We start from the raw sequence: 24,850 nt of genomic DNA, 5'->3' as shown, positions 1-24,850 counted from the left end.
ACTCATGAATATATTTTCTTGAGTGAGTGACTGAATGAGTTAGATGTTTGTGTGAGAATGAGTGAGTTTCCTTAACCGTACTGAATGGAAGACATACTATCTTTTCATATGCTGTGTGGAGCTATTAATTAGCAGGCTGTTCCCATATCCATTTTCTCTCTGTTAAGTACCAGTAGAGTTGGAGAACTGTAATTCAATTCTGATAAACATGTGCGTTGTAATCAACAACTCAGTAAAATTGTCCAGCAAGGCCTAACCGAAAAGCAATTATCTTAATACCTTCATTTATGTTTTTAGGTCTATCGAGGTCTGCATGATGGGTTCACTGGATGAAGAGGGTGAACAGCAAGAGCAGCTCAATGGACTGGAACATTCTCAGCCCTGCCAGGATAGAAATGCACAGCACGGGTGGGCCGCTCTGTGGAATGTCCTCACAATTGGAGGCAGCGTTTGTTTGTTTATCCTCTCACAGATATTGGTAAGAGAGCTTTCTCAGCAGCTTTTTAAAGTTTACGAAAGCAGATATGCATATAAAAGCTTGAAAAAGGTGGGCATTACCTTTTTGTGGATTTAAAACCTTTTACTGTACGAAAATAATGAGCCAACTGTCCATCAGTAAACACAGAAAGAAGATATGACAGTAGACGAGGGTTGACCGATGGCAGGCTCAGGGCCAATTGGTCTGATGATCAATTTCAGTGATCATATCTCCATTGTACCGGGTTATAGTAAAAAAAAAAACACCATCCGTCCCACGAGGTCAGCAAACACCCCAGGCCTGAGTTGTGTTGTATAATGTAATATGTGTAGGTATAATGTTATTTCTTGCAAATTATCTTTGTAACTTTACTTTGAATTTCCTGCTATAATTGTTTATTTTTGTAAGTCTCTTTCGTTCCACCTGCTGTGTCACTAGAGTTCTAGATCTTTGATTTGGAACCAGGTGGGCATTGCTGGGGCTGAAGGATAGAGATAGGATGTATTCTCTGCAGCTGTACTTTGGTGTTTCAAACTACAATAAATGCTACTTATTTTTCCTAGATTGTTGGCTCTACCATTACAAATTTGGAAATTAGTAAAGGTGGGCAGTAAACTCCACTCCGAGGACAGAATTAACAGAGTTTTACCACTTCGTGCCTCCGTTTATGGTGCGGAGTTCGGCAAAACTCCGACTTCGTCACGTAGCAGAATTTTTTTACCACCACCACCCACCAAGTTCTGGCCAGGCTCGATCGCTCTGTAGGCCGCAATGCTGGCTTCTCGTGGTTGCAAAAGAAACCGGGCGCTGCCGGAGGACAACCACTTCCGATCCCACCAGGTCACATGACTCGCATAACCTCTGGTGGAGGACTCACGAAGGATCAGGAGCTGCCAGTAGAGTGGAGCAGAGGGGCGAGAAGAATATGTGAGTGCTGCCGGCGGGCGGACATATGACCAATATAAATACAAAGACCTGTTCATCTAGGGCTCCTCTTCTTGAGGATACTCATATAAGTGGAGGCAAGGATTCCATCACTCTTTTTCTTACCACTCCTCACTTTTATCAGAGGTAGTGTCCTGCCACTTTACTGCCCACATTTTCTAAAACAAACCTTTTTGCAACTGACAGTCACAAACCACGTACCCCTATATATATATATAGGGGTGTACCTTGAATAGTGTATTAGACACTGGTTACACCAATCTATGTGTTACCCTTACCAATAATATGTGAAAGGACAAGATGGCACCTCACGTGCGAATTGACATTAACTCGCAATTATTTTTGCTAGAAAAATGACCTGTATTTACAAACTACGGGTACAACTATGGGCGCAACTTTTGCGCCCAGTCTGGTCTGCATCTATGTAGGCCAGTTTGAGGAAAGTTGCGTGTGTCATCAGTCTAATCCCTTCCAGAGGAATATCCGCCTCTGGAAGAGGTATATAGATGACACGTTATGAATTTGGTCTGGTGGAGAGGAGTCTTTGCTGGAGTTTCTCAACAGCTCTTTGTATTTATATTGTATGTTGAGAGGAGGGCAGCCTGTTTGTTTCTTTCCCTCTGCAGCTACTTATTGATTGAGGACACATGACCAAGCCTTCTCGTGCGGCTGCCACTGTCGTAGCCCGACCTGAGGGACCCTCTTGCATCGATGATGGACAGAAAAGGTATGAAGGATCCTAAGCCTATGGCTGCCTCCTCTAAGTACCCGCTCCGGAGTCCTAACTGATCCGGAATTGGCTAGTGTCCTCCTCTCAGCAGTGCATGCATCCCTTGGGCAGGAGATACAGAACGGCTCAGATTGGTGGTAGATTCAGAGATCCAAGTATTTCTGGATAAGCCGTTTCCTCTATCCTCAAAATTGTTATCCTTACCTCTGTGCATGCTATAGGAGGAGCCGGTAACTCCGCCTGCTAGCGGAACTCCGTGTAGTGCTGCAGAGTGCTTTTTTTACTTCACCGAGTTCTGCGTAGCGCAGCTACGTGGAATCTGTCTGGGCCTAGCAACACATCATCTGTTTTCTTTCCTCCAAATTGGATGTTTTTCTCATCTGGGGTGTACAGTACAGCTCTGCAGGGCAACATTGGAATTTATCTTTCTTTGCCATTGGATTGGATTGGCTCATCTCTCTTTTTTTGGTTTTTCAGAGATTTGTGAGAAGTTTACGTGGAACAAAGGATCACTGCCTTACTGGTAGTAATTTAGCAGATACTACTTATCTGCATCTTTCAAATCTCATCTTGTGCTGGCATGCACGTGTTCCAGTCCTCTCAGGAAGCTGACGTCACAGATTAAGGCATGTCTCTGTTCTCAAAGACACATCAGCAAAGAGTCTGCTAGCTTGTTGGACTCTGGATCTTGGCTGTAACTGTGCGGTCTAGTTCTTGGAATGCTTCCGCATGGCAGCTGAGGCCCATACTTTAAGGTTAAGGCTTTTGTGTGTGCCAGCGGCTATATTTTTTTTGTTAGTTCTTTCCTGTCTCCACTGCTATTGGCACCCTTGCCCTGCAATTCATCTATGTACAGTTACATTAGGTTTATCACTGCCGTAAGTTTCGTTTTTCTTCCTTCACCGGATTTAACACTGGGGATCGCACTACTTTGTTGTTAACATTTTGAGGGCAGTGAGTAGTCCCTTGCATGGGTGAAGAATGGACCCTGCATATTTTTCGTTAGTCTGAATTTTTTCAGTGTTAGCAGTGGACTAGTTCCTTGTTTGAGGGTGAAGAAGGGGCACTGCTTTTCTCTTCACTTGTTTATTTTTAGGCTTTGGTTAATTTTGTTTTGTATCTGCCCAGTACTTTTTTTTTTGCTTTGTATTTTATTGCTTTGAGTTGTGTGGAGTTCTCGCATTATAAGCATAATGGGCAAGCAAAATTTTGCATTACGACATCCACAAGCTTTTTGGACAGCAGGAGGTAATCTATGAATTAAGTGGGTGGATTGGAAATTGTATTTTTTAAAACTTTCTGGATACCATTGATGAAGAAGGGAAGATGAAAACAGAAAGAAAAAGAAAGATTTTTCTACATTCTGTAGAGCCTGGTAGTTTAAAGGTTTATGAACCAATGACAAAATCTACTGGGTGTGGGAGATTCTAATGTTTTTGACAATACTTTACCAGACTTTGATAATCACTTTGCACCAAAAGTGAGCATTGGTATTATGAGATTCACATTTTTTCAAAGAAAACAAGAGTCTGGGGAACTATTGATGAATATGCGGCCGTTCTTAGAAAATTAGCTATTGGTTGTAAATTTGACCATCTTCAGGAACAGCTTATAAAGGATTAGTTGGTCATGCATACTGATGATCCTGTTATTCAGGAAAGATTGTGGATCAATGGGGATGCTGATCTTAATGACATTTTAGCTATAGTGAAGAAAGCAGAGCTTTCCAGTAGTAGTGCAAAAGTTCTCAAGGCAGATTCCAGAGATGTCAGTGAGTATTTATTTATTTATTTTATTTATTTATTATTACAATTTGTAAAGCGCATACGTATGCCCGTGGGCGTCTTGTAGGTAGTAGGTAGTTTGTAAGGTTAATAACAAGGTAAGAAGGAGAGTGCGAAGGTACATGAACCTATTCAGAAAGGGAGCGTTAAAGGGTATGATGCCTCCAAGAATTATAATTGTAGGTGCTATCATTGCGATAGTAGTTCTCATTTAACCTTGAGTAAATTTTGTCCTACACTCAAGCAGAGATGTTCAGCATGTGGAGTTATTGAGCATTTTGCTAAGGTATGCAAGAAAAAAAGCATTTAAAGTTAAGTGTGTGGATGAAGCTAGTTCTAGTAAAGATGAAGTCAGTGCAAAGAAGATTATGCATTCTGACATAAATGATAAAGGGCCAACATGACCTGTTTGTTTTGAATATCAATGACAATGTGAATAAGGTTAAGAAAAAACCTATCTGCTCAAAGTCCATAGGTGAGGTCAATGTGCAAATGTATGCCGATTCGGGTTCTCCTTTTACTATTATAAATGAAGATGTGTGGAACGCAAATTTTGTATCTAAATTAGGTAGGAATCTACAAGAACCAGATATTTACCCTGAGGGCTTCTCAGGAGAGAGGATAGATTTTGTTGGTCATAGGACCTTAGTTTCAGATTTAGGAATAGGGAATCTTTACGTTGTTAAGAAGGACCCTTCAGTACTAGGGTGGAGGGATCAAGGGGACTCGCACATTATCTTAAACCCAAATAGTTCTGATCCAGTGTTAATTGTGAATGATAGTCTGTGGACGGTTACATGCTTAAAAGCTTTCCTAAAGTTTTCAGTGTGGAAATTTGTATGTTGGAAGAGTTTGAACATTGCATAGTTTTAAAAAAAATAATATGATTGTCCTAAAATCCATAGAGACAGGCATATTCCTATTCTCCTTAGAGAAGAAGTAGAAAAGGAGTTGGATAAATTAGTCCATACAGGTATAATTGAACCCATTAAATCCTAAGAATGCATTTCACCAGTAGTGGTCGCGGGACGCAGCATTGGAAAAATTAGACTAGTATTGACTTACGCCATTTGAACAACAATATTGTTGATAAGTTTCTGCTTCCTAAAATTTCAGAAATACTAGCGCTAGTCAAGGATGCTAAATGATACTCGACCATAAGTTTTTCTGCTGCGTTCCACCAGATTCGATTAAAAGAAGAGAACAAGCCTTGCAGTGCCGTTATCACGCCTATGGGGTGTTTCCAATATAAAAAGATGCCTTTCGGATTGGCGCCAGCTGCCGCCATTTTCCATAGACCAGCAGCACTATCATATTTTGTATGGATGTTCGGGCTCTAGGACAATGCATCTGCAAAATCGATTTTAAGTATGACTTTAGCAAGGACATTTTTCCTGTGAAGGAGTGTCACGATTACTTGACAAAGAAGTAAACAGTAAAACTGTAGCCAGTTCAATGTTTTACCAAAAATAGTACTAAAAACGTAGCATTAGACTCAATGTTCCAGCAATCCCACATCTTAGTGGTCAGCAGAGTGTTAATTAAATATAGCATCATTAACGAAATTTAAAAAGTGCTCATTTGCAAGAAGTAGTTACAATCTTAAATCATATGTCGGTTTCTCTAGAAACATTTAGTATCGTACAATCAACCAATGACACACATCATTTTAAGATTTGGTCAATGACTGGGGCACATAGGACTTGTTTATACATAAACTTTGCAAAAACCATAGAACAAAGTTTCCCTGGGTTCTAGATTTATTAAGACCATAATACCAAAATATGAAAAAAAATAATGTTACAATATTTTCTTCCATTGTACTTTAAATGTGTAAAGAGCGAAGGGAGCTCAGGTCTCAGATGCCATATTGCCAAAATCAAATAGGCAATTGAAGTGGTTTCATATTCTTTTTGACAATCAATGACATTATGGGAGGTTGTATGGCATTACAACGCGGGCTTTTACCAGGCGTGCTATTACAACGCTGTTTTTACAACGCAAGACGTTACAACGACTTGCGCTGTAAGCGCTGGATAGTGGAATAGTTTAATTTTGTATTCCAACTCCAGCCCACGTTACAGTAGGGAATGTGTTGAAATAGAAATTTAAACTGTTCCCTATCCAACAGAGCCCTCCAGCGCAAGTCGTTGTAACGACTTGCGTTGTAATAGCAGCGTTGTAATGGTAGCGCGTGGTAATACCCGCGTTGTAAAGGCTGTTCCCCTTATGGGAGGTGACATTACATTTGGCCTCAGCTGCATGATAGGAAGTGACATCACTTGGACATTGGACATGAGCCATCGGAACTACAGGCTGAACATAAGCCCTCAGCACTCCAGCCTGGACACGGTTCTCATAGGTGTGAAGAGGACATGAGGTCTCAGAACTCCAGACTGAACTTGAGCCTTCACCACTACAGGCTGTGGAGGAGCCCTCAGGACTCCATGCTGGACCAAAGCTGCCAGTAGCACAGGCTGGGTATTGGTCCTCGTAGGTGTGAAGAGGAACCCTCGGTACTGCAGTGTGATCAGAAGCCTTCAGCACTACAAGATGGACATGAGCCCTCGGCACTGCACGCTGATCATGAACCCTCAGCACTGCAGGCTGATCATGAGCCCTCAGCACTGCAGGCTGATCATGAGCCCTCGGCACTGCACGCTGATCATGAACCCTCAGCACTGCAGGCTGATCATGAGCCCTCAGCACTGCAGGCTGATCATGAGCCCTCAGCACTGCAGGCTGATCATGAGCCCTCAGCACTGCAGGCTGATCATGAGCCCTCAGCACTGCAGGCTGATCATGAGCCTTCGGCACTACAGGCTAGACATTGGTCCTAGTAGATGTGAAGAGGAGCCCTGAGCACTGCAGGCTGATCATAACCCTTCAGCATTACAGCCTGAACATGAGCTTTCACCACACTACAGGGTAGACATGAGTCTTTAGCTCTACAGTCTGAACATGAGCAGACAGTGCTCCAGACTGCACGTTAGCTTTCAGCACTACAGGCAAGGGGCCTCATTTACTGTATTTTGACGCACAGCAGCAGAACAAGCCTTCCTATTGCGCTGCCTGCATCAAAATGAAAGGGCAGGAATGTGCTTTATCTACAAGATGCGGTGCATTCCTGTCCTCCCCTGCACCGGTATACAAACAGTAGCTGTGCGCCAACGTAGACACCCTTGCGCCTTGGTGCAAGGAGGCCTGCGATGCAGGGATGATTGTTTATGTGCAGGAAGAGACACCTTCCTGCACATAAACAATCATTAAAGGTGATTTGCTCCTATCTGTGTTTGTGCAGCACACATAGAAAGAGCAAAAAACAGGGAGAAATACAAGTATTTCTCCTTGTTAAGTCACTCCTACCCCTCACCATGGAAGGTGTGGAATTCTGACGCAATCCCAGTCTTACAACATTTTGGAAATCTGGGAATGTGTCAGGTTCCATGTCAGGTTTTGTGGATGTTGCGTTGGAACACTCTCAGCAACATCCGCGGAATGCCCCTTTCACACAGAGTAATGCGTGAATGGGGCCCATATTAACAAGGCTATGAAAAGTCACGCAGGGTGGCTTTACGTGGCCTTGTAATAATGGGCAGGCAGCATGCGCCGCCAGTGTGTCTAAAAAAGTGATTCACTGGCGGCACAATGGGCTTGCAAATGAATCCCTAGAGATTGGCCTTCAGCGCTTCAGGCTGCACATTAGCTTTCAGCATTACAGGCTAGAGATTGGCCTTCAGCAGTACAGGCTGCAGTTGGACCTGAGTCTTCAGCACTGCAGCCCAGACATGGAACCTCATAGATGTGTAGCATTCCAGGATGACCCTGAGTCTTCAACACTACAGCCTGGACATGAAACCTTATAGATGTGTAGCATTGCAGGATGACCCTGAGGTGTCAGCACTACAGGCTGGGCATTGGTTCTCGTAGGTGTGAAGACGAGCCCTCAGCACCGCAGGCTGATCATAGGTCTTCTGCACAGCACTAAAGTATGGACAACAGCCCTCAGATAACAGGCAGGACATGAGCCTTCAACACTCCAGGCTGGTTGTATAACATTACAACGCGTACTTTTACAACGCATACCTTTACAATGCATTGTTTACAATGCAACATCCATTACAACGCATTCCATTACAACGCATGCCATTACAACGAATTTTTAAAAACTACCTTTACAACGCATTCCATTACAACGCATACTACCTTTACAACGCATACCATTACAACGCATAACATTACATTGCATGTATGGTAAGTATTGGATAGTGTACGTGGGTAAAAATTACTATTCTAACTCCAGGGGGTGCAACAGTAGGGTAAGTGTTGGATGGTACTGGTATGCGTTGTAATGGTATGCGTTGTAATGACTGCGTTGTAATGACATGCGTTGTAATGGTATGCGTTGTAGTGTCATGCCTTGTAATGGCATGCGATGTAATGGTAGTGCGTTGTAAAAGTTGCTTTGTAAAGGTTGTTTCCCCTCCAGGCTGGAGATGGGCTCTCAGCACTCCAGCCGAGAGAGGAACATTCAGCACCAGAGGCTGCACAGGATCCCGCAGCGCATGGGCTGTCGGTACTTGAGGCTTGGCAAGCGCATTCGGCTCCACAGGCTGGACATCAGCCCTCAGCACACCCGACTGGACATGAGCCTTAGCACTTCTGCCACACATCAGCCCTCAGCATTGGAGGATGACCACAAGCCTTCACCGATACAAGCTGTATGTGATCCCTCAGCACTGCATGCTGGACTTGAGCCTTCAGCTCTACAGGCTGTGGAGGAGCCGAGACTGGAAAGGAGCTTTGTGTACTACAGGCTGGAGAAGAAAACAATGACTAGACGTGGGCACATTCCTAGACCGCCGGCCCGGGCTCTACATGCATCGAGTATTGATTTGTTGGTTCCCTTTTGTGACTCAAACTTTTAAGATATGTGGAAAGCGCATATGTGGATGGACTTATGTAGGGCTATTTATAGAGCACAAACCTAACCAAAGCAACAGAATGATGCACAGAGGGAATATCTTTAGCTTTAAAACGAAGAATTCGAGTAGCAGGCTTCAGCAGCTGCTTTGTCTCCGCTTATCAAGATGGAGGCTTATGATTTGTAACCCGAGAGTACAGCTGCCTGAGACATCTGTCCAGTGAGTTATTATCCCTGTGATGGATGTCTGTCTTTCTCCCTCATGTCTAGTGCTTAGTCATTAGGAAGGCACAGCCTGGCCTTGTACATTTCCAGATGGAGGCTTAAATGAAATTTCCAATGAGACCACATGGAGCCATCCTCCCAAAAAAAAGAATTAAATTAAACCCAAAGCTTACGTCTTGGAATCTCATTACTGTTTTTAATGAGATGACCAATCGCTGTTCTCTAAGGCCAAGGCAGGCATATTAAGAAATAGAAGCTTCATTGTACTCTTTTGCCAGCCGGAATGAGTTTCAGTAAAAGGCATTTTTGTGAGCGTTTCTCAAAATGCATTTTTAGCTCACTTGTGGTTATGCGATTGTAAAAACATGTTCCATTTTGATCGAACCAACGAAGAGATATCGAAGCCTAGGTTTCTAACCTTGATCATACAATTGCATGGTATCCATTTGAGGCACACACATTTCAGAATCTGTGAAACAGACCAGAGTGGCGTCAACCAAGATATGTATTGTTTTAGCTCATTATGTTGAAAGCCTGTTCCGAAGATCATTATGCCTAGCATGGACCAGGCTTTAATCCCAGGTATGCTCACTCAACCTTTTACTTTTTCCCCAAGTTTGAAAGTGAGTACGATTCACTTACGTATCAATAATACCTTTTGTCAAAGCGGCAGGAGTCAGTTCAGGTGGCTAGGTGTACTCTATCATGCTATGTATCTTGTAACAACTAGCAATTTGTGACCGTAATCAAAATTCTTAGGGGCATTTGTACAAAAAAATGTCAGAGCGTGGAGCTGCGCCAAATTTGGTAGCACCGTGCTCTGAACTTTTTTAAATGCAGGGATGTGCTGTATTCACTAGAATATGGTACACCTGTGTGTTTCCCCTAGCCCTGGTGCAAAAAAAGATGCCAGACGTCAGCGCATGCACTAGCCGCCATGTGGCAAAGGGCACCTTCCTGCACATAAACAATCAATAATAAAGATTTCCTTTTCCATGCTTGCTGCAGGATGCAGCACACATGAAAAGAGCAAAAAATGAGGAGAAATTATTAATTGTCATTCTAATACGTGGTATTCCATGGCGTTAGTTTTTGGTGCTTCTTCAGCTTAGTAAGTCTGGGGAAGTGTCAAAAAGCAGTGGGTGTTGCTGTGGAACACCCACGGCAGCACCCAATGCATGACCCTTTGTGGCAGAAAGGGGTATATTTACAAGGTGGTGTTAAGCCATGCTAAGTGGCTTAGCGCCACCTCATAAATATAGAAAATGGCACTACACCACTGGAGTGTCCAAAAAAGTGACACTCCCGTGGCAATAGGGGCTTGTAAATGTGGCCTAACAGGCCTAAAGTAACAAACATGCTAGTAGGGAGACAAATGTCAAGGATTTGCCACATATGTGCACAATTGAAATCCTGAGAAGAGTCTGTGGAGGGAACCTAGATGAGATAACGATCCATTTGTAGAGGGAGACCAGGTGGACATGCACCCCCCCAATGGAGCCTGTTTGACCTGTCAGCCTTAGGTTGATCTTCCCCTATGCGTTTTGGCTCTACTTTCCTATTTTTCTGAATTCGATTTTGCTGGCATTTGGACTCTGTGCACTTTACCACTGTTAACCAGTGCTAAACTGCTTGTATTCATTCCCTAAAACATGCTAAAGTTAGCTTAAACTTGATTGGCAAATTTAATTTACTTATAGGTCCCTAGTAAATCGGTATACCATATACCCAGTACCTGCCAATTAAATGCTTCTAGTGGGCTTGCAGAACCTATTGTACAGCCCACTCTAGTAGCCCCTTAAAACATGTCCCAGGTCTGCAATTGCAATCTGAATGCAGTTTTAAACTGTCAATTCTACTTGGAAAAATAACCCCATTGACAAGTCTAAGCTCCCCTTTTATTACATATAAGTCCCCTCTTAGGTAGACCCTAGATAGCTCACGGAGCAGGGTGTATTTTAACTTAAAGTTTGGACATGCACCTTTATATTTTACATGTCCTGAAAGTGAAAAATTCCAACCTTTGTTTTTCACTAATTAAAGGCCTACCTCTCACATTGGATAATATTGTGCTGCCTTATTAGAGTTTTATAAAGGCTAACCTTTGATTGGGAACAAGTTAATATGTTTGGTGTCTGGGACATTGTAATTTAAAACCATCTTCAATGGTAAAGGTGGGTTTTTAAGTTACAATTTTGAAAATGCCACTTTTAGAAAGTTGGCATTTTCCTGCTCTGTTTGGTGCTTGTAGCCTGTTCCTGAGTCACATGACTGGGTGTAGTTGGCAGTTTGACATTATTTTTCCTCCCATATGGCACACAACAGAGAGATTAGGTGTGTCTGGATGTTCATGCAGCCAGCTGGAGACAGGCCAAGGGAGGCAGTAAAGTTCAAGCACTTTAAAGGCAATTCACTAGAAAAATCTCCTACTTCAAAAAAGGTGTAAAAAAGGTATAAAAATAGGACTCTCATATCCATTCTTCAGTTCACTTTCTAGACCTGCGGAAGGACTCTCACACGACTGCCTGCTGCTGTGGCCTGTTGTGCACTTCAGAAAACTGCTTTGCTCTAACTGGAAGACTGCATTGCTGCCTGAAGCATGCCTTGAACCATCAGGGGCCTGCGCTGCTGCTTGAGTCCTGTTCCACTGCTCTAACCCAGAGTGACTCCAAGGGCTAGTTGGCTGGCCTCCTGATCAGAGGCTCAGGGACACAAAATGCTCCAGTCATCTTTAAATCACATCTGGACCCAATCGGAGTGAGTCCTAACCCCCAAGTGGTGCCCCTCCAGTCCTGGACCATTGATGGTGGTGCAAAAGGTGAAGGTGCACAAATAGCTAAAATACAGAACTTGGGACTTAGAACATTTTTGTCTAAAAACTGCTCTGCAAACTGAGAGGAGACTGGAACCACCCTGCTCATCCGTTCGGACAAGGTGCATTTCTGGTGTCCTGACTCCATAGAAACTCTCGGTATGTTCTTCTCCGCCGAAGCAAATCCTGTTCAGTGGTCCCTGGCAAAGGGGTATCCGGCCTCATAGAACTCTCATCTGCTACAGCCTCCAGCTTTATCCCATTGGAGATTTTCAACTCCCAAAAAAGATACTAAGTCCGAACGTAGAAATCTTCACTGTGTCTTTGTCCAGCAGCTCCCCATTAACGCATCTTCCTTAGACACCGTCTGCAGCCTTGCCCCGCTGAACTTCTACTGTCTCAGAGACTTTTTCTTCAAATGTTTTCCAAGTCTAAAGGTAATCTCTGAGTGTGCCCAGTCCCCTTTTTGTATCCGACTCGTGCTCAATTGTGGTCTGCGGTATTGTTTTACATTGACCCGGTCTCGCAAGACTAGATGTCCATGGTTGGTGCTTTGATCTTTTAGGTGCCGTTTTTTTCGTTAAACTTTAAAAGTTCATAACTTTGATTCTACTGATTGGATTTGTGTCCTTTAGTATCAAATAATTTATTAAAATGTACTCTCTTCTAAATTGGTGTGGTACTTTTCTTGTGTTGTGTTTTCACTCTATTGCTGTTTGTTTGCTGCGGTAAACATCACTTACAACAAAACTTTTACAACGCACTACCATTACAACGCGGTCATTACAACGCAAACTATTACAAGGCATTGCGCTGGGGGCGCTCTAGGATCGGCAATAGGTTAATTTACTATCCAATAACCTTCCCTAGTGTCCACGGGGACTGGAGTTGGAATAGTAAATTAAACTATTCACTATCCAACACTCAAAAGCGCTATGCCTTGTAATGGTATGCGATGTAAAAACCGCGTTGTTAAGGCAGGCGTTGTAATAGCCTGCGTTGTAACGTCATACATCCCTTTGCTGCATAACAATTCCACACTTTGCCTCTAGGCTAATCCTGACTTCTTTTGTGCCTGTCTACCAGAGAGATAAGCACAGGTTAATTTAGTGACTTTTGTGGTTCACCCTGACAGGAATTGAGGCTGTCGCTTGAGCAGGGTTACCACCCCATTCAACTGACAACCCAATTTCCCACAGAGCACCCAAGGCCCTTTCACAAATGGAAGAACCAATGTTTGTTTTAAATCTTTCCCGGTGTGCCTCTGGGACCCACAATCTGCCTAATTGTCTGACTGCATGACAACAAGCAACCATTGTCTGTGTGGATAGATGTGAAGTCATCAGGGACAGAAAATTATGCCATTCCACCTCTTACCATCAATAATAAATAGCAGATGCTCTAGTGGCTCTCACTACGAGAAAAGACAACATACAAGGGGCCCTCAAAGGCAATGAACAGGGAAGACAGTTTAAGGACAGAGATAATCTCAAAAGCATTTTGCCTTCTTAGGAAAAGGGAAGTAAATTAAAACATATATTTTTAGTGTTATGTTCTTACTACTGCGAGGCCTTTCTTAACTTGTGGCATTACACGGCAAGGAAATGAAAACGTGAACAAATGAGATGTTGCATCCCGAACACTGATTAAGTTTAAGAATAAGCCATAGATCATTCTATTTAGTTCAAATTATATGGATGTGTATGCAAATGAGTACATGTTCCTTTTGCGCGGATTATGTATAACATGCAAGGCACTGGTTTGAATCTCAGCATTTCATCCTTCTGAGAATGACAAAATAAGGGTTTTGGGTTGACTAACGAGAACACTTGATATTTACATTTCTTACGAATCATGTACATAAAACGAGCTATTATGTACGTGTTTAATAATGAAACAACAATTTCACTGGAAGTTAATCCCCCTTACTGCCATGTGATCCCTGTGCCAGACAATTACTCCAGTGTTTGCACACATCTCAGAAAACATAGGCGGGGTGCGTAACTTGCCATCTGGGCCCTATTCCCAACAATACATCAAAAATAACAGGCGTCGAAAATACTGAAGCACGCGTGTTAAGATGCTCCTTAAGAAAAAAAATACATTACAGTGCTATACAGACAGCATAACTATTGAATGAAGTCATGTAATGGAATACTTGCAATCATTCCGAATTAAAGATTTTGTATAGCGCCATAATGTGTTAATTACAAAAGAAGATTCTCTGTTGTATTACTATACCTTTAAGTTAGATTTTTCTTGATGTTTTCAAGGACAACAGAAAGTATGAGCATGAAATTCATCCTCTGAATACCCACTAGTTATAGAATGCAAATGTGGGGTCATGCTGACATAACAGTCAACCATGTGGCAGAGGAGTTTGTCATTTTCAGTACAACTCCAGACCACATTAACTGTCAATCAATCCGGACTTCTAAGACTCAGCTAATCACCCGAGAGGGTATACAGGCGATGAGAACCTTGCTGCTTCGGCAGGGATCATTTGGACATCCAGGTCGTGAGTCCTTTCCTGAATTCCAGCAGGGAGGAAGAGGTTCGGAGGTGGAGGAGGGAGGTAGTTTCAAGACTTTGCGGGAGGTAGGAGAAGGAGCGTCCTCCAATTTTGCTTCGGCAGATGTGGGTGTGTGTGTGTGCGGGGGAGGCAGAGTGCAGGTGTTTGGAGCAGTAGCGGCTCGCATAGGGTGTGCTGTAGGGCGGTGGGGTGAGGCAGGGCGGGGGCAGGGTGGGTGTTTAGTAAACTCAGACATACGACGGAATGGAGGAATGTAATAATTACTTTCCTCTGTTCCGTCGTATGTCCAAGTTTACTACCCCCACACCCTATCCCTCCCCCGCCCCAAATCACGTCCTATGCGAGCTGCCACTGGTCTGGAAGGTTGGTGGAAGTTACGGCTGTGGTTGATGTATCTTGGTCCTTGAGTGTGAAGGGCCTTGGAGGCATGGATCAGCATCTTGAATTGACATCACTTCTGAATGGGAGTCAGTGGAGCTTCTTGAGGTAGGGGTGATGTGGGTTAATTTAGGGAGGTCAAGGATACATCTGCCTGCTGCATTCTGTATGGTCTGGAGTCTCTTCAGGAGGTGCTTGGAGATTCCTACATAGAGTGCGTTGCCATAGTCCAGGCCGTTGGTGACTAGGACTTAAGTGACGGTACGTCTGGTGTTGACGGGGAGCCATTTAAAGATATCTTATGGAGCATGTCAAGAGTGAGGAAACAGGCAAAGGACAATGCGTTGATCTGGCTTTTCATGTTGAGCTTGCTGTACAGGAAAATGCCAAGGTTGCAAGCATGGTCATCCGGGTGAGGGTCCTAGTTCAGAAGGCCACTAGGCGTTGTTCTACGAGGAGGTGGTTTTCCAGGAGAACACCACTTCTATTTTGTCTGTGTTGAGCTCTAGACAGTTGTTCTTCATCCAGCTCATCATGCATGTGCAGTAGTTGCCCATCGTGGTGGAAGGGACTTCTGAGTGAGAGAATGAGCTGGGTAACATCGGCATAGGATATGATGTTTAGTTCATGGATCCTGATGATTGTGGCCAGAGGGGTCATGTAGGTGTTGAAAAGCATAGGACTGAGAGATGAATCTTGTTCTTGGGTTCTGAGGTGAAAGGGGGTAGGCGGTTCCTCTGGGTTCTTCCTGCGAGGAAGGAGGCAATCCATTTGAGGTCATCCTCTTGAATTCCGATGTGGTGAAGCCTCTTAATGAGGGTGTGGTGGGATACCATGTTGAATGCTGCAGAGAGGTCTAGGAGGATCAGGGCCACTATCTCCCCCCTGGACAGGAGGGCTCTATTGTCGGTTTCTGTGCTGTGGTTGGTGCAGAATCTACAATGTGAAGTGACCAGAAGATTGTTGTTCTCTAGGTGTTCTGTGAGTTGGCGGTTGATGGTCTTTTCAAGAAGTTAGGTGGGAAAAGGGACTAGAGGGATGGGACTGTAGTTCCTGAGTTCGCATGGGTCAGTGGATGGTTTCTTGAGAAGAGGTTTGACTTGTGCATGTTTCCATTATTTGGGGAAGGTGGCTGTGGTGATGGATGCATTGCAATTGATGGTGAGTTCGCTGCTAATCATTTGTCTCTTGAGGTTCACAATGATGTTTGAACAGGGGTCCATGGGTGCTCCTGAGTGGACAGAGTTCGTGACTCCTGTGGTGTCTTGTGTAGTGAGCTGGCCCTAGGCGGTGAGTAGGTTGTCAGGGTTTGGATCTGTGGGAGCGCAGAGGCTGAGTATGTAGGTGGCGGTGGGTGGAGTGAGAAGTTTTGTAGTTGGTGGAGATCTTGTCATGAAAGAAGTCCACCAGGGTGTCGAAGAGTTCCTGTGAAGTGGAAATTATGTTTTCCGTAGCTGTGGGGCTGGAGAATTCCCTGATGATGTTGAAGAGTTCTTTGCTGTGGTTAGAACTGGCTTCAATGCAGTCTGCAAGGGCTCTCTTTTTCATCTTTGTCTTGAAGGTGGCATGGTCCGTGGGCTCCTTGCTGATGCACCATTTCCTCTCTAGTCGCTTGCAGTTGTGTTTGGTCATTTATAGTTCTGTGGTATACATCTGGTCTGTTTGAAGAATCTCTTGAGTTTGATGGGCTTGATGGGGGTGACTCTGTCAGCGCAATCAGTGTTCCATATGGGGAAGTTCTTGACCGCCTGTTCTAGGTTGTTTACAGTGTCTGGGTGTGAGGTGTTGAGAGCATGTTCACTGGCTCTCTGATGCTTTGTTGCCTCCGCACTGTAAGGTGCTGAGGTGGTGGTGCTGGGGGGGTCCTGTGATGGTGAAGTGGTCTATAGTGTGGTCTGTCCAAGTGATCTCGATGACATGGCTGTACTTGACTCTGTCACTGACGGGGAAGATTTGGTGTCTGTCTGCATCTATGATGCATTTTTTTAAATATAACATGCTTTTTATAGAAATTGTGTATTTAAAAACAACATTCCTCATACATTTGAATGTGGTACTATACTTTACCACTTGCTAGCCCTCTCATCTGTTAAAATCTGTAATTCACAGAGATAATGTAATTTACACAAAGTAAGAAAAAGAAAAAATGTTCAATATGACCTGTGAAATATAGGTTTTGAAACAACTGCTGAAAATACATAATTAAGAGCTACAATCTAAAGAAGATATCTTGACGGTTAGCTGTGGTACTACAGTAGCTCCAAATGTATAGCCTGTGTACTTCAGACATGCCCTGTGGCAGCGGCGGTCCGTGCAGGTAAGCGCTATGGGGCAGGGTGGGAAGGGGGGAGTCGACAGGCGACAGAATAGGGAAAATAAAAAAAATTAAAAATCCTATTCTGTCATCTGTCGGCATCCCCCCGCCCCGCACCGCCCCACTGCACTTACCTGCACGGACCGCTGCAGCCCTGTAGACAAAGCAATCTTGTTTTTGGGACCTGGCAAAGAGCCAGAACACGAGTGAGCAGTTAAATAGAGGTAGGAGAGGTGCGCTGTGATTAGCCCTGGGTACTGTTTTAGGAGCTACAACTCAACTATGCATATGGAACTATTGAAGATTGTACTGTCAATTTGAGTACTACATCATCACACTTCCATGAACTGGTGGTTTAGGTTTTTTAGTGCATGGCCACAATAGCCAACATATCAAATATGCATTGTAACATAGGACATCATGTAACTTGGGGTAAAGCTTCAAGTATGTATCTGTGGAACCTATTATGGTCTTTGCACCTCTCACCTTGCTCTCCAAGAATATCATTTCTGTGTGAGAGACTTGCCAAGAGCTGCATGTGTTTATTGTGTTTAGAACTATTACTGTTCTGGTGAATTTGTTGTACAATCATGCTTTGAGCATTTATATCATTTTGTGCTTTGTGTCAGTCTGTACCTAATTTGTTTCACTTGTTTCTGTGCCTGCTGGTGGTCTACTTCTGAATAGGAAGCCAAGTGCTTGGATGTTTTGCTACTTGCACACATTATTATCCATTTCTTTTACCTATTCCACCATTTAACACCCCTCACTTTGAATCCCTGTATCAAGCCGAAGTGGTGCCTCTCATGCCTACTACTATTGCCATTTTACCTCCATGTCCACCCTTCCCCTGTATTCTCACCATGCTTTGAGGACTTAGGAGACATGCGTAGCAGCAAGCGGGCCCTCTGTAAAAGAATTAGAAGATGGATCTCAGTATCATAGTCCTCTGTGTTGCATTCAGCACTAATACACCTGATTGCGCTTATTGTCTCCATAGGTTTATACAGGACATAATTTTGAAGTGTCAACATAATGATCATTGTTAGAGGTTGGGTTCTACCAGACTTTCCTATTAAAGGATTAACTAACATTGCCTGTGTGAATGTCAACCTTTCCGGTTTAGATGGTTCTCTTGGAAAATTGGCAAAGTATTGTTAAAATCGGTGTAAGTGAGCCAGGGGAATCTGTGCTGAAAGGAGAGAAGGGTTTTTATTTCGAGATTAAGTAATATCCGTATAAGCACCTATGAGCTAAATCTAAAACTCAAGCTACAAATACCTGAAGAATTTACACAGTAATCAACAGAACCAGGGGGCATATGTATCAAATGATTTTGTATTCGCATACGCTGCGAATGGCAAAAAAACAGTGTTTGCGAATACAAAATTGCAAAACGCGATGTATGAGCCATTTTCCATTCGCATTATTAAGGAATCGCTAATTTTGCGATTCCTTAATTTTGCATAAGAATTTAAGGAATCGCAAATTGTGATTCCTTAAATGCTATGTAACAAGCACCCAAGTTGTGCAATTTCTCCTTAAGAAATCTCAAATTACCACCAACTTCAAGTTGGTGGTAATTTGCGACTTATTTGAAAAATTCACTTTTTGGAATTTTTCAAAGTGCCATGTGGCGCACATACATGCCAAACCAATATGTGCAAACCAATGCAAGGCCTGATTTGCATGGCTCAGCACAAAAAAGTAATGCAACGCCATTAGGTAGGTGTTACATGATTTCAGCATGTGTGCTTTGCATTCTGCAGCACACATGCAAAGAAGACTAAACCTCAAAGGACGGATTTTGTGCAAGAAAGTATCCCTCACTATGTAAAAATTACACAATGCAGGCACACTTGCGACATGACACTAGGGTGTCTGTGTTGGTGCTAGGCAGCCACACGTGTGCCAGCAATTGGAGAGAGCAGAACTGTGCCATATATTTGCAAATAGGTATAATTCTGCTTTCTCCTTTCATGCAATATAGTGCAGCAAATTGCCTTTTTACTCTGCTTTGCATGAAGTCTTAGTAAATATGCCCCTAAATGCCTGCCTAGATTCTGGCAGACTGTTTATTCCTTCATCTATATTACATTTTCTTATGGAATGGGAACAATGACACTTGAGCCTTTTTCTGCCTCATGCACACTGTCCGAGCAGAAGGTAAAACGAATTATTAGAGGTTAGAATGCTCACAAAGCTGGGCCAGAATGGGGAACAGGGAGGAGCTGGGCACCTGTTTAGTGAGTGGGGCTCAGAGGTCAGAATAGGGACAGAGTACCTCTCAATCAAGCTCGAGATAGATCATTGCTGAGATGGTTGGAGAGGTGTACAGGGAAAGAGCAGGGGTAAGTGAATGGGATTCGAGATGGTGTGGAAAGAGAGCAGGGTATAAAGGCAGGTGGGACAGAAAAGGAGGCGCTGCAGCACATGTGACAGGGTGAGGACCCGATTAAGGCTTGCAACCCTCTTTTACTTCTCCCATTTGCGCTGCGGTCACTCTGTTGTTACTGCCAGAGCTGCTGACTTTGGAACTTGGGAACCAGGCTGGAGTCTTGGCGTCGGCTCAACATCCTGTGATTATGATGAAATCATTTAATCTACCAGTGCTTAAAACCATGAATGTCCTTGTGCAGTGTAACTGAGGCTCATGTAAAGTGCTCCAATAACTTTGTGTTGAGTTTGTGTGATATAAAACTGAAGGGAAAAAAATGCCAATTCACGTACGGCAATGGAGGGCAGATGCACCATGTAATCTCATAGAGTGGTGTGCAAAACTGTGTGGAGAGAATGACCCTGTGTTTAGTAAAATAAGTTATTTCAATACCCACTTAGGCAGTGCTACAGAGAGACATTTTAAGGCATGGACAAAGTGGGCAAATGCCCAAAACCCCCAACCCTTTCTAAGAGGCCCCCTAGGGAAAGTGAACTTTTTTTCCATTTGACCTCTGTCAATTCAATTTTCTAACTAAACCTCTTTCCATCCCTACCTCTGTTTGTGATTCTGTCTCTCTAACCAGTGTCCTGGACAAGAGATATTTCAACTGTTTTTGTGATCCTGTTAAAGTGTAACATATAATATGGTAGTGCTTAGCATCATGCAGTCTTGAATTGGCAGAATATGTGTAATATAATGCAAATGTATGCCATACAGAGGCCCCAGAACATTTCTTGCCTGGGACACCCAAAAACCGTAAGATGGCAATGGTCCTACATAGCTCACCACAAAGAAGTGGCTATGCTCATTTATACTGCACTCTAAATGCAGCACTTTAATGAGGTACATTGATTTATTTGCAATGATTTTTACTAAACCCATTGAACTACAGATTGTTTTTGCAATTACATAATGTAGAAAAGTATTACAAGTGCTAACATCACACACTGCATCAAGTATTTAAATCTGCTTGATATACAAATATAATAGAGCACAAAGCTATAGAGATATAGAGCATTAAGTCGACAAATCGATCTCTCCAAAACTATATTAGAGAGTGTTAGATTTGGGGGTCTCTAGTTGGCAGAGGCAGGTGCCTTTGACCAAATAGGGACCCTTGCGTCTAGTCAGGGAAAGGGGGTACACTCCTAAAAAAAACCTTGCTCACCCCATTGGTAGCTTGGCACGAGCAGGCAGGCATCTCTCAGAGGCAGTGTGTAAAGCATTTGTTAACCCATACAGTAATACAGTGACAACTCTACAGATGGACACCAGACAGGTTGTATTATAAAAATAAGTATTTTTATATAGACTTAGCACAAGACCAAACAACAAAAATCCACAATACTGAACTCAAAAAAAGACTCTAAAATGTTATAAAATAGCTCAGTTCTCTCAAGTTGTAAATGCAACACTTTACTCTCAATGTACCTTGAATGCGTAACGCAAAGAAAACATAAGGGTCGCAGGAAAGGTGATGCGTTGGTTCCTTACACGCAGGGGAGTAGATGCGTCGGTTCCTTACTGCTGCGCAGGGGAGTTGATGCTCGCTTCCTTACTGTGTTGGGAAGTGATGCGTCTGTTTCTTACTGCTCTCCGTTGCGATGCAACAAGATGGCACCTCAATGCGATACTTTTTTCCGGAGTGATGCGACAAAATGGCGTCTTGGTTATGATTCAACAACGTTGATGCGATACGTGCATGTCCGACGGCCGTGCGGCGACTCATTGATCTTTGTAGCTGCGACAGGCCCTGCAACGCGCTTCTCCGGGGATGCGACGGCGACTCTGCGGCGGTGGCACGCTTCTCTGATGTTGCGGCGATGCGATGATGATAGTGGCAGCGGCGGCAGCTGCTGCGGCAGCGACATGCTTCTCGCCGTTGCGTCGCGCTTCCAGCTCCCAGTGACATGCAGTGTCTCAGAAGGCCAAGCACAACAGCAGGCACTTCAATTCCCAGCAAGGGAATTCAGGGGGAAGCTGGTTGGTGAAGTCTTGTATCCCTGAGACTTCAGGCCGGAAGCAAGCTCTAGTTCAAGCCCTTGGAGATTCTTCTTCAAGGTGATAAAAAGCACACTCTGTTCTTTGGCAATGAAGCAACCACTGCAGGCCAACCCCCAAACACACAGCACATGGTCAGTCTCCTCCTTCAGCTTCCTGGTTCTTCTCCTCAGCAAAGGTTCGTCTTGATTCCCAGAAGTGATCTGAAGTTCTTGGGTCTGGGTCCCAATATTTATACTCATTTTCCCTTTGTTCTCTGATGGCAGAGAGGCCTTTGCCTAGTCCAAACCTGTTTGTGCAAGTCCTAGAGCACTTTGTTGACAAGTCTCCTTCCTTCCTTTCACAGTGTAGGCCAGGGACATCAGACGCACCACAGGAGGTGGAGCCAGCATTGTGGAGGGAAGGCACAGCCCTATTCAGGTCCCGGGTGCAACTCCTCCCTCCCATCTGCATGCAGATCTCTCTATTCAGTCCTGTGCTGACGCACCCTGTCTCCTGGAATCCCCCAGACCCTGTCACTCAAACTCCAGACAAGGAATACACAACCTAGCAGAGGCAGGCTTGGATAGTTAGGCAAGAAAATACCTACTTTCCAAAAGTGGTATTTTCAAACACACTTGTTAAAACCAACTTCACTAAAATATGTATTTTATCATTCTGAGTTCAGGCATACTAAACTCGAATTTCTACCTTGTTTCCTGAGTCAGTTAGGATTATAATCAATGCTGCCCATTCAGGACTAAATCACTATTGGGACAAGCCACACACATCAGGCATGTCCTACCTTTTACCTACAATGCTCCCTGCCCTTGGGCCTACCTTAGGGGTGACTAACATGTATAAAAGGGATGGTTCAGGGACTGGCAAGTGGGTGCACTTGGCCAGTCAACATGGCAGTACCAGACTGCTCCGGTGGGTGGCACAACCTGTGCTGCAAGCCCGCCAGCAGCATTTGATTGACAAGCCCTGGGCACATGAAGTGCACTGTAGAAGGGTCTGACAAGTAAACCAAACAAGGCAATCATGGAGTCACTAATCCATACATCAATTTACCATAGGGAGCACTTGCACTGTGGCACTGAACAGCAGTGGCACAGTGCCCAAAAGCATCTAAAACAAGCAAAAACATAAGAGGCAACAGCAAAAAAATGGAAGGGAGATCCATGCCAATGGTGCTAGGTCTAACACAGAATAATTAGAGAGGTGAGTGCATGAGGAAAAGTATATGAAAAGCAAACAAAAAACACCATACTAGTTGTTTGCCTCCATTATGGCTTGTCAAGAGCAGCAAACATCACGTGGTAGGTAAACACAACCCCAAAAGTAGATCAAGCATCAGAGTTCTATGGGTCCATGGGCACCAGCTGTAGTTTTCTAGCTTCCAAAACAGTCTCGACCTGCACTCAGTTGAGAAAAGTTATGTGACTTGTGAGACTCATGAAGATTGGCACGAAACCATAGCATCTCAATGAAGTGGATGACCAACATGTTGTTCTTAATTACTTGTAATTTGGTTCTCTTATTCTGCGTAGCTTGGGTTAGATTAGGAAATATTAGAATGTTACACTCCTTGAATCTCCAGTCTTTAGACCTGGCTGCATCATTAGTTGTAGTCCATCATTGGGATGGTTTGCACAACTCCATTAATATATTCTTGGTACCAGTGGTCCTCTCTTCCAAACCTCTAGTTGGTAGTCTCATCACCTTGCATACCTCCAAAGAGACAAGTGGGAAATCGTTGAAAGGTTTCTCCTTCAAAAAAAGTGACATCAGAGTCCTCAGATCTTCAATCTCTGAGAGAGGCGACACCGCTAGCATCATAGCATACCTAGAAAGGTTATTGAGGCTCTCCACCTCCCGCTCAAGCCTAAACACAGAGGTGACTGCACAGGCATGAATATCATAATGGCACCCCGTGTGACTCCACATCTTGGTTTGATGGTTTCCAAACTCTGGATTTGCTGTCCTATTTACTGGACCTTTGGTTTGGTCAGTGTTGCATTGATATCTTCAAATATCTCTCTTTGTGAATATCATTCAATTGTAAGTTGAACTTGAGGTGTTATACTTGTCAGCCTTAGGGTGGTCTTCACACAACATTTTGCCTTCCTCCTCCATTTTTTTCCTGATACAGTTTTTGCTGACCTTAGTACCGTGCACATGTTAGCACTGCTAACCAATGCTAAAGTGCATGTGCTCACTCCCTAAAGCATTTTAAATTGGCCTAAACCTAACTGGCACTTTTAATTTAGTTATAACTCCCTTGTAAAGTGATATTCCATATGCCCAGGGTCTTTAAATTAAATGCTACTAGGGGGCCTGCAGCACGTACCGTGACACCCTCTTAACTAGCCCATTAAAGCATGTCCCAGATCTGTAATTTTGGCCTGAATTCATTTTTAAACTACCAATTGTATTTGGCAAAATAATCCCCTTGTCAAGCCTTAACCGCCCCTTGTAGTGCATATAAGTCACCTTTAAAGTGGGCCTTAGGTAGCCCATTGGACAGGGTGCTTTGTAATTATAAAGGTGGGACATGTACTGTTAAGTTTTACCTGTCCTGGTAGAGAAAAAGTCCTAAATTTGTTTTTCACTACTGTGAGGGCTACCTCTCCCATGGGATAACATTATGTTGCCTTATTATATTTAATAAGTCCTAACGTTTTATTGGTAACAGGTAAGGATTTCATGTTTGGTGCCTGAGAAATTGTAATTTACAACCCTCTTTAATGGTAAAGTCGGATTTTAAGCTAGAACTTTGAAAATGCCACTTTTGGAAAGTTCAAGAAAATTAACAATTCGTTATGTTGCACACCCTTTGCAAACTAAATGTAAAAAAGCTGCAACTTACATTTACTAATTTGTCAAGCTTAGTGTGCACTCTATGAGGGGGAACCACCCTCTCCTCCAAGTGAAAATCAACTAAATATCTTCAGCTGATGCTCCAGACACAGTGTGCACTACTGCAGACCTTGTAAGAGCTAAACAAATCTTAACAATGATGGATATTATGTTATTTAAATTTGCAAGGCGCACAGTTACCCTGAGGGGTTTCCGGCGCTGGCAAGGTAGGGAGAAGGAAAAATAGTGAGTTACTGATTAAATAGCCATTTCTTCACTCTTCTACAGAAACTTCCAAGGACGTTGTCCACCCGTATAAAGATAGGAGGAGAATTCCATAGGGGGGGGGGGGTCCTAGAAAGGATCAGGACCTGCCGCCCATCCTAGTAAGTTTGATCTTGGGGATAACAAATTTGGACTATCCAGCAGAATGTAGAAGACGAGG

At 43.6% G+C, this 24,850-nt stretch overlaps 1 protein-coding gene across 2 annotated transcripts in view; it reads left to right on the top strand.

The window, feature by feature from the left end:
* PTPN5 (protein tyrosine phosphatase non-receptor type 5) overlaps positions 1 to 24,850 on the top strand; it is a 588,489-nt gene that overhangs the window by 201,918 nt on the left and 361,721 nt on the right. For both annotated transcript variants that reach the window (XM_078684059.1, XM_078684058.1), the window contains exon 3: positions 298 to 478. In XM_078684059.1, the coding sequence (XP_078540185.1) occupies positions 314 to 478 (165 nt within the window). In that variant the 5' untranslated portion in view covers positions 298 to 313. The remainder of the gene's footprint in view (positions 1 to 297; positions 479 to 24,850) is intronic.

The sequence above is a fragment of the Lissotriton helveticus genome, chromosome 3_1, assembly GCF_964261635.1.
Source record: "Lissotriton helveticus chromosome 3_1, aLisHel1.1, whole genome shotgun sequence".
Classification (NCBI taxonomy): domain Eukaryota; kingdom Metazoa; phylum Chordata; class Amphibia; order Caudata; family Salamandridae; genus Lissotriton; species Lissotriton helveticus.
Note: the sequence above shows the minus strand (reverse complement) of the source record. Positions and strands in the feature narration are given on the sequence as shown.